We start from the raw sequence: 13,438 nt of genomic DNA on the forward strand, positions 1-13,438 counted from the left end.
ATGTGTTGTAGTCCTGGGTGACACCCACCAGATAGAATTTACATCAAGGCTAGACAGCTATATGTGGATGGCCCATTAAGGATTCTCCAATCTCACCATGGACCATTGAAAAAAAACTCATCCCATCCAGATAGCTCTTCCTGAGGATGCTTCAGACAGCAAGGGGCCTTTGGCCACCTCCTGTGAATCAGCAAATCATGTAAGGACATGTGATATCCTCATGTAACCTTGCACTCCATCTTGGGCTAGTAACTGTCCACAAACAGGGGCTGTGGACTTTGTTTGAGACTGTAAAATTCCATGCACATGGCAGAGAATATAAAAGACCCCTGAAACATCTCCATTTTGTCTTCATTTCCTGCTTCATTTCTCTGGACTGGATTTCTAACAAGGAAGCTTTGAATAAGGACTGATGACCCATAATCTGTTTCAGTGATTCCAGCGAGACTTTTGCAAACCAGCAGTTTATTCCATCACTGCTACAAACCTGATATAAGGACTTTGCAATCATTTGTATGCATATGATTCCTTAACCATTCTTTTCTTTATTAAATCTTTAACTAGTTTACTAAGGATTGTCTGACAGCGTGATATTTGGGTAAGATCTGAGATTCATACTGACCTCGAGATGTGTGGCTGGTCCTTTGAGATTAGAAAGAACCTCACACATGGTGAAATGGGTTTTCAATAACCTCTCACTATATTAGACTTGATTGTCAGGATGGAAGTCAAGGGCTGGAATGTCTAGAGGAGACAGTGTTTTGCTTCTACTTAACCAGTGGGGTGTTGCAGAAGCCTTTTTTATTACTGGTTTGGTGAATTTAATTATAGAGGAAACCACCAGTTATTGGGGATTACCTGCCCTATTTCTTGCGGTCTGCCCTGAATGTGGCATTTTCAGTGTGGTCCATCCCAGGCACCAAGCCACACCCCATCCCCTCTACAATAAGTAAAGCTTTAACATCAGTAATCTGTTCAGAATGAAGGACCATTTCCTTTGCCATCCCTCACTACCTTAAGAATTTCTAAAAGCACCCATCACTGGTAGCATCAAGGCATTAGATACAAAATTGTGATTTGCACAAGTTTGTCCATTACTTGCCCTCCTTGATTTCAACTATTTTCTTTATCTAGGATGCTCCATTGCTCATTAGCCACAGTGCAGAACAATGTGTCATGCAGCATGCTGTCAAGTGGACCAGGTTCAGGCTCATCATGGGCTCTGGTAATAGAGTTCTATGCTGGGGACCCTCCATTGAGAGCTCTTTGCCCCCAGAAGTTTCACCCTATTCTCTGAAGGCCAAATATCACAGCTGAGCTCAGTTCTGTTCTAAGAGGAAGAATTCTGCCATCCTTATAATGGATAGTACCTCATTCCATGATTAGCTGCATTGACGTCAGTAAGACTACTCATAGAAGAAGTTACTACTAAGCATAAGCAGTGGCAGAAACTGATGCCACAGCAAGATATTTAAGACCCAGACAATTAAGGGTCTGCTCCAAAGCCTATTGAAGTCAGTGTAAATGTTCTCATTGACTTCGGATCAAGCAGTGGCACTTTGAGCAAAATGATCAGGAATCTGATTAGATCCAGATAGGAACTGGAAGCCAGTGGAGCATGAGGAACACTAGCATGATGGGCTCACTTTGATTTGTATATCTTAGAAAGTATGTTGTTTGCACTAGCTAGAAGTTTCACAGTCATCTCCAGGCAGAGTGAGCTGCAATCAGTGACAAATTCATGAATCACAGAGGAATGACTAGCTGAAGATGGAAGAAGGTATTTCCTTGCATTGTGACAATCTGCTTATTTAGGAGCAGCAGTGAGTCTAATAAGAACCTCAGACTATGCACTACCATGAAAATAAGAGAATGGATTCTCTCTGCAATGGCTGAAGTCAGTGTTATAACCCACTCCTCTAAGTGTTTCTCTCTTTCTAGCAACATTATCTGTGTCTTGCCAGAACACTACTGTTCTGTCCAAAGCTTAAATTTTCACCAGCAAGTTATAGCTGCATTCTTGATTTAAAGGAGACATTATGGACCCAGTCCTCATTGATCAGAGAGTTGTTATACAATGAATTCAGATACTGTATGCATGTGTCATACAGCTCAGGGGAAGGGGGGACAGGAAAACACAAGGGAACCTGGATTGCCAGCCATATGGGACGGTTGACTCAGAACCTGCCATGTTAGATTCATTTCACCTGCATAAATTATCATCACTGGACAGATGCAGTGGGATCTGTCTTCATCCTGCAAAACTAGATTTTTTTGACCAAATTTATTCTAAGATTATATTTCAGTATTTTCAAGAAAAATATAAAGTTGATACAAATAAATACATGGTTAAGTCCCAAGCCTACAATGCAGTCTACTAGAGTGTCACTTTCTGCCAATGGATAACAATGCCGGATCTTGGCTTTAATTACTATTCTACAACATTTAAGAAATCTACCATTACATAAATTAGTGGTCTATAAATGACTTAAGATCAAAATGACAATAAAATCACAACTGAAAAAAATAAAAATAAATACAAACAGTAACAGATATCACTTTGAACCACCTCAATACACATCTACCTCAGCAAACTAAGTCCGTCTAATCAGGAGCTGTTTCTTCTTATGTTTATGAGGAGAGATGAGTAAGACTGGGACTTTTCAGCTTGGAAAAGAGATGACTAAGAGGGGGATATGATAGCTAGATCTATAAAATCATGACTGGTGTGGAGTAAGTAAATAAGGAAGTGTTATTTACTCCTTCTGATAACACAAGAACTAGGAGTCACCAAATTAAATTAATAGGCAGCTGGTTTAAAACAAATAAAAGGAAGTATTTTTTCCACACAATGCACAGTCAACCTTTGGAATTCTTTGCCATGGGATGTTATGAAGACCAAGACTATAAGAGGGTTCAAAAAAGAACTAAGTAAGTTCATGGAGGATAGGTCCATTAATGGCTATTAGCCAGGATAGGCAGGGATGGTTTCCGTAGCCTCTGTTTGCCAGAAGCTGGGAATGGGAGATAGGAGATGGACCACTTGATGATTGCCTGTTCTGTACATTCCCTCTGGGGCACCTGGCATTGGCCACGGTCATAAGCCAGGATACTGGGCTAAATGGACCTTTGGTCTGACCCAGTGTGGCTGTTCCTACATTCTTATGTAAGTACTCTGCCTAGCACACAAGGGGCATCTCTACACTTACCTCTGGAATGATCAATCCAGCAGGGGTCGATTTATCGTGTCTAGTGAAGACACAATAAATTGACCGCCGAGCACTCTCCCATCAACTCCAATACTCCAGCAGAGCAAGAAGAGCAGGCGGAGTTGACGGGGGAGCGTCAGCAGTCCACCTACCACAGTAAAGACATCGCAGTAAGTAGATCTAAGTATGTCGACTTCAGCTACATTATTTGTGTAGCTGAAGTTGCTTAACTAAAAATTCCCCCTGCCCCTTCCTCCCCAGTGTAGACCAGGCCTAGGACTCGTCTCTCAGTTGCGGCCACTAGGTGCTACTGTAATACAAATAAATGAAGAACCACCACTTACTACAGTGACATTTGCAACTAAATTGTTTCAACCAAAAAGTCAAAATGTTTTTTTTCTAAATCACGTAACATTTGGACAGTCAGCCTATAACTTGAAGACTCAGGGGCCGGTTATCCGCTACTGTCACGTTGACAAGACCAAATGTGGGAGAGACCCAAAATAAAGAATGCAACAACAACAAATAATTTAAAAAATTACCCATGCTAGAAGCTTAAAGTACTCTGGCATTGATTCCTTTCATGTCAGTGACTCTCTCTAGCCTTAGGATTTTTTATTTCTGACAAATAGTTTTCTACAACAGTGAAGGGAGCAACCAAACCTGCATGGAACATAGGAAACTTTAGGACTAAAATAAGTGATGTCACTCAAAATGAGGGACATTTGAGAGATTTGTTCTCTCAGGCTTTGCACCTTAGAAAGTCATTTACCCCAGTACAAAGAAAGTTTAAAATGCTACCACTAATGAGAATGGAGAATTCCAACCTGGAAGCATTTTACACCTACTCTGCATAGGTATAAACAACTCATTGGAGAATCGGACCCCTAATGTTCATTTATAGGGACTTCTGCCTATCTCTATACCAGCTACTAGCTGTCTATGCCAACTTAGTTCTCTGGTGTCTTAAACTAGACTATTTTGACAAAGAATATTAAGTTACAACTTTAAAAGAGCAAGGAAATATTTTTCTCCAAGCAGTTTAAATATTTAATTTCCTTTCAGATATTTAAAAGGTAAGAACGCTAGCTTATTCTTTTGGCATTTTCAGTATCTTGGAAGCAGAATATATCATATGCTTTAAAAAACAGCACAAATAATTTTTTAAAACCCTTTTTTACTACTGGTTTACTTTTTGCACTTTTATTACTGTGGTTATTTTAATTACTGCTAATACTTAGTCTTCCAACGAGTGCAGGGGACTGGACTAGATAACCTGTCGAGGTCCCTTCCAGTCATATGATTCCTTAATATTGCAGTAGCACCCAGAGGGATCAACCAGATTGGGCCCCATTTTATTATCTACTGTTTACAAGATGTTTGTACAACAGTCCCTGCCCCCCAGAAGAACTCCTTTTGCATAGGAAACACCCTGGTCAATTTCAGTTTCTCATGCACTAGTAACACAATGGTGTCATTTATGTTCCCTGTGAGTAAATAAAAATGTTGAAGCTTCTGCCTTCTCTTCCTGCTTCCCCCAGTCTTCATTTATTATTTTTTAAAATAAATTAACACATTTAACATATATTGAACAACATGCAAAAATTAGACCTAAAGCCAGTAGACAGTCTAACTTCAGCATGTCAGACTTGTCATGCAAGTATTCATAAGAGAGACCTTTGAAGGAAAAAGAGGAAAATTTGCTTTGAAACACAATCTTCATTAATGTATAAATTTTGGGGTAGAAATCCATATCTTTAATCTGAAATGCCACAAGAGAAGGAGGGAACTCAAGACTACGCTCCACAAGTGACATTTCAACCTCTTCTTCCAGTTCTGTGCTCAACCTATTGTATGATGCCCGATGTTTCTGGGATCAGTCCTGTGGAATCGCTGGTGGAAATGTTTCATAGCTTTGCTGTATAGCTTTTTGATTTTGTCCTTGTGTGTTTCCAGTTCTTTGTTGTTAATTAGATCACTATTTTTCCACTGAGACTGTTACAATAGTGTAATTAACCTGTAATCTCACATGACCCTCCAAAAATCCCCTTCCAGTTGCTTTGGAAACTTTAGGGACTTTCTAGACTCCCTGCTTATGTAAATAAGTGCTGCGTTCTAATTTGTCCACCTTGTGCTCAATGGAAATTTCAATATTCCTATGGTAGGTGGATGAAGTTGTTGAAACACGGGACTTGATCTTCTCCCCACTCCCAGCAGCTTAAAGCAGTTAGAAAGACAGCTGATCTGGTTTCCTGGGGACTCTGCATGTATGACAGAATTTTCTGGTGGCATAGGAGCCATTTCCACTCCTTATGGATCCCAAGACAGGAGGTATGGCAGGGAGAAAGAAGGCCTGGCCACTGTGTATGAGCATCCTGGCAACCCCCATCAGCCACAATAGCCCCAGGCTGTTGTTGACAGCCAATGTTTAGCACAGCAGCCCTGAAGCGGCTCTACTTTACAAAAGGAACTAGTCAAGTGGCAGGCCAGCCCCAAGAATGGGGAGTGTGGATGGTGACTTAAAGCCACCTTCATTGTCTCCCTCCCTCCCTCATATTCCTGAGATGTGTGTGTGATTGTGGATGAATTTTTAAAAAAAAAAATCACATAACATTCTTTAGGTCCATGTTATATGTTACGTCTTTCTCAATGAAGTTTGAACAGTGAATGAAAGTTTAGGATGACTGCACCCAAGAAGTTCTTTTTTTTTTTTTTTAATTATGTATTTTTGCTGTCAGAGCAAATGGCAAACACCTAATTATCATACTTTTCTCTGCATTTCCTGGGCAGCTTGGTGTAGACTCAATACCATTAAGTAAGGAGGAATCTTTTCCTATATGAATTCTTGAAGCCATTATCAGGTCATTTTTCATAAAAGACCAACAGTTTTGCCTTAGGGCTTGTCTATATGCCACGGCAACGTGCGATAGAGAGGTGTGATTTCTAAAGCATATCAGCATGCTGTGTACTAACTGATCCATGTACACCCCGCTGGTGCGAACTAAAAGTTCCTTTTTGTATGTTAACATGCATGACATTAACATGCATGAGAGAACATTTAGTTCACGCCAGTAGTGTCTACATGGGCCAGTTAATGCACAATATGTTGCCATACTTTAGCAATCACATCCCTCTAGTGCGTATTGCTCAACTGTGTAGACAAGTGCTTAATGTCAATGCGGATTCTTTCAGTTTTTCCTGAAAATTTGTAGTACCTACTAGTATGCCTGCAAGTTTAAATGTCTCTGAAGGAGTACATCCAAAGCTAAGTGCTTCAACCATTTCTCTATATTGATCATTTTGCGCAACACTGAAGGTGATGTTGTCAGCATAAAAGAAGGTTGCAACTTTCTTATCAAGTTCAAGTCTTTGCCTTTCATTCATTTTTATGGCATAATCATTGATTGATCTGTGTCATTTTGGGATGGTTGTTGAAGATGAACACAGTCTGCTCCTGAATGAAACTGATGTTGAACAGCTGCCTGAAGAGATACTGGAAGGTCTGGAACAGGGATTTAAATTATAATATTTCAATGATAATGACACCATCAGAAGTTTCTTCCTTGCAGGATCCTCAAACTCATCATTGTTCCACTCGTCCACTTCAATTTAAAAAAAAGTATTTAATTCAATGGCACATTTGATCTTGAAGAATCCAAATAAGTGCAGAAAATCTATTTTTTTTTTAAATGAGCACAAATCCTTGCTCTCTTTCTACTAAAAATGTGTGACAACGTCTACATTTTACTGTAGAAGAATAGCAGTATTGCCAACACCAAGTATTTCAAAATTCATGAGTCAGGTTCCAAAAAAGCATAAATGTTGGATTTTTAAAAATAATAAATGTTGGATTTGACTTTTGGTTACTGAGCCTTTAGGGTTCGTGTTTTTAACCTGCTCTCTGTAACCCCGAGGTCTAGGAACTTAAAAAAAAATAAAAAATAAATAAAAAATTAAAAAAAGGCTGAGATTCTCACATAACTACATGACTCCAAGAACTGGAGCTTCAGAGGATAGCTCAGTGATTTGAGCATTGGCCTGCTAAACCCAGGGTTATGAATTCAATCCTTGAGGGGGCCACTTAGGGATCTGGGGTGCAAAAATCAGTACTTGGTCCTGCTAGTGAAGGCAGGGGGCTGGATTCAATGACCTTTCAGGGTCCCTTCCATAAATATGAAGATATACCTATTTAAAAAAAAAAAAAACAGAAAATAATGCAGGAGTTGGCAACACTAAAGTGATCATTTTTCATTACTTACATCCATCCAATGACTTGTTTTCTTCCACTATCTTCAACTTCAGATATGTGGAGTCAGACAAATTCATACATTGATGTCTGGTAATTTCTTAACATTATTCATCCATTTGCAGTATTGATTAGCAGCAGTTTATACTAAAGATAGAATGAGAAACAGCTATCAAGTGAATTCAGTAATGTGATGACTGAAAAAAATGAGTCGTAGACAGCTTTATATAAAACCATCTTACTGAGCTGCCCTGACCACCTTCCAGAAGTTTCTAGATTCTAGCAAACCAAACCTCACATTACTAGTTCAAAACTCCACCCACTCCCCTCACGTCCGCATCCAATGATAGTTTATTCCTTCCATTAGTCATGCACCTCTCTCTCCAATCACCAATGACTTTACCCATTCCTATCCCTCTCCTTGTGAAACCTTGTGAAATGATTGGATGAAACCGCCACAAAAATACAGCATAGAAATCAGTTCAGAGAAAACCAAGCTGATGACAAACAAACATGACTGGATCGGCTCACATATCACTGTCAGTGGACAAGAGCTGGAGACAGTGAAATATTTCAAGTATTTAGGGGCAATCATCACTGATGAAGGATCAAAGGCAGAAATACTAGCAAGAACTGCACAAACAACAGCAGCAGAGGCTAAGCTAAAGCCAGTTAGGAAGAATAAGAACATCTTCCTGGAATCCAAACTGAAACTGCTGCACGCATTGGTCATCTCCATTTTTCTGTATGCATGCATGGACCCTTATGGCAGAACTTGAATGGAAAATACCGGTAGTAGAGATGAGATACTTCCGTAAAATCCCGAGCATCTCCTGCTTCGACCACATCACTAATGAAGAGGTCCACAATATCATCACCCAATGCACTGGGTCATATGAACACCTCCTGATGACCGTGAAGAAGTGCAAGTTGAAGTGGTATGGCCATGTAACAAGATCATCTGTCCTATCCAAGATCATCCTCCAAGGGACAGTACAGGGGAAGAGAAGAAGAGGTTGACAGAAGAAGAGATGGACTGACAACATAAAAGAGTGGATAGGAATGGACTTCGCAGAGACTCGAGCACTGACACACAATTGTCAGGGGTGGAGACAATTGGTTGGATTGCTCATCAGTGATGGTGCCCCAACGACCAATGCAGTTATGGGAGTGATGATGATGATGATATTCACCATTGCTCTGTCTATACTGTGGTTTATTAGAGACCACACCTGGACTTTCAGGTAAGCTCAATAGCTGGCACAGGCTATCTGATATATTGCTATTCAATACTACTCTTCATTCTCCTTCCAGCAAACTTGGTGCAAATGCCTCCAAAACCTGAAAGAATCACTATCCTGTTGTATAATCGAAACCAAAATCCAACCCGTCTTGTGCAAATGGAGCACAGAGCTACCATACTCATATTAGCTATTTTGTTAAATATCTAACCACACACTGGTACCAAAATATCTGCAAATTATGCTTCCTTCTTAACTATCAGTTAAAGAGGGTACTTACTAATGCACTACATCAGAGATGCAAAGCACAGCACAGACTCTGAGCATTAACTATAGAGGGGACAGAAGGAAAGTTAACCTGTGCCATAGTGGGAGATTAAAAATACCAATCTAATTAGCCACCAGTGATTATGCAGCCACTGAGGAGTTTAAATGCCTTGCAGGCCAGGGATTTTGCAGTTTAGGATTTCCAGTCCCAGGGTGCCTGTGCAATGCGAATTTTAAAACCTGGATGTATCGATCTATATTTTTCAGTCTTCAAAAGTCTAGTTCATAAGGATATCTGCCCAACAGTGGATTTTTAACCTCATTTTTTTATTTTGGTAATGGCTAAAAGACTGCAGTAGAGTTCTTTATAAACTATGCTTCAATAGCCTAGTTTTATTTGTAGCAGAAACCAGCATTTCTCTACTGGAGTTTAGTTAAAATATTTTTTCCACTGTGAACTCAGCATTTTCATTTAAACATACTGATTTTCCTTTCAAGTGTAGGACCCTAATGGCGTTAGTGAGAGAGGGCTGGGGGTCTTCATGTGTATTAGTTTGTATTACATTAATTTTTGTGCTTCCACCATTAGAGAAAGAAAAAGTTAGTCCCCCTAGTGTACTATTGCAGTAGGATGTTGAAAAATGTGTGTAGCAATTCACTGACTAAACTGTATATCCACATGTAGTAACAAAACTAGCTTTTTTTTTTTTTTAAACACGCAAAGGACACATAGGAGCTTAAAGAATCTACAGTAAAACTAGGCAACCTTTCAATCCATTTATCAATTTTTCTGCTGTTCCTCTCTATAGGCAAATGCAATAATAAATGTTGTACAAAGAAAATTAAACTGTATCCAGAGGATTTCATTAAATAAAAAGTGTGGACCTGTGGGGAATTACCAACTCTGGTTTTAATACAGTATTTTGTTTCAGATTGTGTTCTAGCCCAATTCTTTCCCCTTTTCAATGCAGAATCCAAGGAGAGCTGCAACATTTAGAGATATCTGACTTTATCGGTATTTCTCTCAAAGTCCACACCTTTTGAGATAGGAAAGTAATGGCATTTAGCCCTAGAAACACACTTTCCTCTAGCAATTTTAAATAGACGCTATACAAGCCAAGTTCTACACACAAAAGGTAAGATCAGTACAGAAATCATATGAGAACTGTTCAGACTCTTTTTCAGGTCCATTAGTTAATTCTCACCAATGTGACAATGTGTGACTGAAAAATAAGGCTCCATTTGCTTTTTGGCAATAACCCACCTCCAAAATAGAAAAAGAAAGACGCTGCATTCAGGTGAAATTCCTAAGAAGTGAAGAAGATTGCTTGGTTTGATGCTGTACCAGGGAGTGAACTTGCTTTCATACTAACCAAATCAGATGGTCTTGCGAGCAAATAGCACAAAATAGGACTCTCTCCAAAAGCACTTATAGAAGAGATTGTCAAACTTCAGGTTACCTCCACAGAGGCAGCAAATTGCTATGTGTTCCCTAGGGAGTTCAGTTTAATGAATTAACTGACAATTCACAGACATGGGATAACAGCAGAAATCTGTCCAAGTGACACACCTAGCAGGGGGTTGTGTATGTGTGTGGGGGTGCATCCACCCCCATTATCAGAATGTTCCAACCAAAATCATTCAGCCCTGACTTAACAAGCACAATAGAATCTGTTCGCAGAAAGGGTCCTGTTTCGCTAGATTGTCTATCGGGAGTAAGTGACTATTTAATAAATGTAGATAGATGGAAGTTGTTTAAAGCCTATTGATCCTCCAGAAGAAGTGGACAAGGCTGATAATGAACTTAATCAATTATATCAAACCAGCCAAAAAGATCTCTTCTTCAGGTGTTAAAGTGACCTTCCTGGACACAGGCATGTATATTTTAACCTATTTGATGGCACAGTAAAAAGACATTGAATTATCTGCCTTGTCTAATACACTAAAGGCATGTTTTTTTCTCTCTCTCAGCCCCCACTTCCTATACAGTGAAATGCTGTATGTTGTGAGCCCCACTCAGTCTACCTGCTAGCCCCCCAAACTGAAGTCTACCTTGCAAAGTAGTTGAGGTGTAGAAAGTTCTTACAGACACATACTGAGCTATGGAGAGACTGACAAACAGAAACTCTTCCTAAATGGAAGTTTTACTCAAAGCCCACCTGCAACACCCTTCCCTCTTCTCCCAACTCCTCCCCCCCCCCCCAAAGTCTCTCACCTATTTCTCCAACTCCACTAGTGGGCTCTTGTGACTTTAAAGAAACCCCTCCCTGCCAAAGGCAGAAGTCCAACAATACAATTGGCAACGGCCACCTTTCTGACTTTTGTAAGTTTGGGGCAAGACACGAGAAAGAGAGAGGAGAGGGGACAACAAATGAAAATAGTCCCACCAGGAGCTGATGCAAGGAAACTCCTTTCTCAGATCTTGGCCAGCGGACTTAAGTGCTAAGCCAGATGAGGGAACCTTTCTTGAGGTAAGGCAAAGGGAGGGGATCTGTGCCTGGAATGCGCTTTCCGAAAGGTATCCCGGTTTGAGCATCTAGTCGGCCCCACATTTGATGGGGATTAAAGTCCAGGATCGAAAACAATAACCCCACAGCCTTTATTCGTCATGCTTGCTTGAGAAGGGGGCGAGAGAGGTGGTGAGACACCCCGATTTCTTTCTATTTCCCTCCCCCTCCCCATTTACAACCCATTTGTCTCTAAAGCAGCAGCAGCGACCCAGCTCAGCACCTTACCTTCTCGGCGCGGCTGCGGGGAAGCGGGGGGCTGTGCAGAAGGTAGATGCCGGGCTCGCTCCTTGCACCTCGGGACGGGTGCGGCCACAGGGGCGGGCAGGAAGCGGCCACAGCCCCCGCTCTTGCCCCCAGCACAATGAAGCTTTTCCTCCTCTGCTGCGGGGAGGCGGGTCCCGTTCAGTCCCTGCAGCCCGGCGCTCCGGGGGGGTCTCTCCAGGCAAGGGAGGCGCCGGTTTCCCTGCTCTTCATGGGGCGCGGGAGCAGCCAGGAGGGGGGTCCCCTCTCCCTCCGGGACGCGGAGCCGACGGGTCCCTCCTCTCCTGCCTGCCCGGCTCTCTCTTCAGGGCCTGCCCGCCCGCTCCTCCATGCTGCCCTGGGATGCAGCCCGCCGTCCCCCTCGCCAGTCCCCGGCGGCGATGCGCGCTGCACAGGCCCTGCCCGGCGGCCAGCGGGACCCGGAGGCGGGGGCTCCGGTCCGGCCTCCTGCCCCCTCCCCGGGGCCTGCAGCCAAGCTCCGCGGGGAGAGGAGGCCCTGCCCTGGCCTGGGAGGCGGCGGGGAGCCCCGGGAAGGTCACGGGCAGCGAGGAGCCGGGCTGGGAAGGCTCCTCCGGCGCCGCTCCCGCTGCTGCTGGCCCGGCCTCAGCGGCTGCCGGGTGCGACGCTCCGCCCGGGCTCGCTCAGCGCCCGCTCGCGCTGCCCGGCTGGGTCCCGCTGCTGCCAGGCTGCCCCCGGCGGCTCTCTCCGGCTCCCGGTGCCAGGCTGCCCCCTGCGGGTCCCCGTGCCAGGCTGCCCCCGCTGCCGCCTCTCCGCGGGGCCGGGACCGAGGCCGGGGCCGGTGCCAGGCTGCCCCCTCTGGCGGTGCGGCTCCCGGTGCCAGGCTGCCCGCCGCCGCCGCCGCCGCGCGCCCCTGGCTCAGCGGCAGCTGCAGTGACTGTGTGTCTGTGTCATGTCTGTGCAGCGAAGGGCTGAGAGCAGCCGGAGCCGAGGCGGGGCCAGCCCGCTGACACGCCGCCCACTGACAGGCGGCGAGGGCCCAACCAGGAGCAGCCCCCTGCTGCAGAGTCCCTCCCCCTCCTCGGGAAGGGGCCGGCTACACCTGGGCTCGGGGAGCCAGGCGTCCGCACAACTCCCCTGCCCCGCGGAGGTACTGGCTGCTGGGGGGGCTCCCTCCATTGCCCTCTGGAAAGTCCCCTTCTGGTCCCTGTAGGAAGCTAGTCCCAGCAGCCCCCGCCTGAGCTTCACTCCCCGCTCTGTGTAGGGCAACGGGCTGTAAACCACAAGCTGGGTGTTGTTATAGTATCTGGTACGCTGAGCAGTTCACCTGAGAGAGAGCGTTAAAACCAGCGAGCTGCTGCGAAGCCCCGAGTAGCACAGGGAAGCACCGTGGTAAGACGGGGGAAAAAGAGGAGTCACCAAGTAATCACCCTAAAGGATAAGAACTGAACAGTACTTACAGTGTCAGCGATATAGCCAGAGCCAACTCCTCTGTCTACTGTGGTCCTTTTTCCTCACTCCTCCACTGACTCTGGGATTAATCCCATCCCATGCCCCACAGGTGCTGATTACAAATTGTGTGTATGTTTCAGGGAAACCCAATAGCATCTAATATTTCTAATGCCATTCAAATGTCAACTTTTAGTATAATAAAATAATATCTAATTTCCTGGTGTCATTAACATATCAAAATGTAATATCACGTCTTTTAGCTGAAATGCGGCAGAATTTGTCTCTGGGATGTTT

At 43.7% G+C, this 13,438-nt stretch overlaps 1 protein-coding gene across 2 annotated transcripts in view; it reads right to left on the bottom strand.

The window, feature by feature from the left end:
* LARGE1 (LARGE xylosyl- and glucuronyltransferase 1) overlaps positions 1–12,591 on the bottom strand; it is a 360,789-nt gene extending 348,198 nt beyond the window's left edge. The window contains exons 1-2 of one of the 2 annotated variants that reach the window (XM_039494577.1): positions 11,699–12,591; positions 7,469–7,602 (exon numbers count right to left, since the gene is read on the bottom strand). In XM_039494577.1, coding sequence (XP_039350511.1) covers positions 7,469–7,474 — 6 coding nt within the window. In that variant the 5' untranslated portion in view covers positions 7,475–7,602; positions 11,699–12,591. The remainder of the gene's footprint in view (positions 1–7,468; positions 7,603–11,698) is intronic. The other variant, XM_039494588.1, reaches the window with a different exon arrangement.
* Between the last annotated feature and the right edge of the window lie 847 nt (positions 12,592–13,438).

This window comes from Mauremys reevesii, linkage group 1, assembly GCF_016161935.1.
Source record: "Mauremys reevesii isolate NIE-2019 linkage group 1, ASM1616193v1, whole genome shotgun sequence".
Lineage (NCBI taxonomy): Eukaryota > Metazoa > Chordata > Testudines > Geoemydidae > Mauremys > Mauremys reevesii.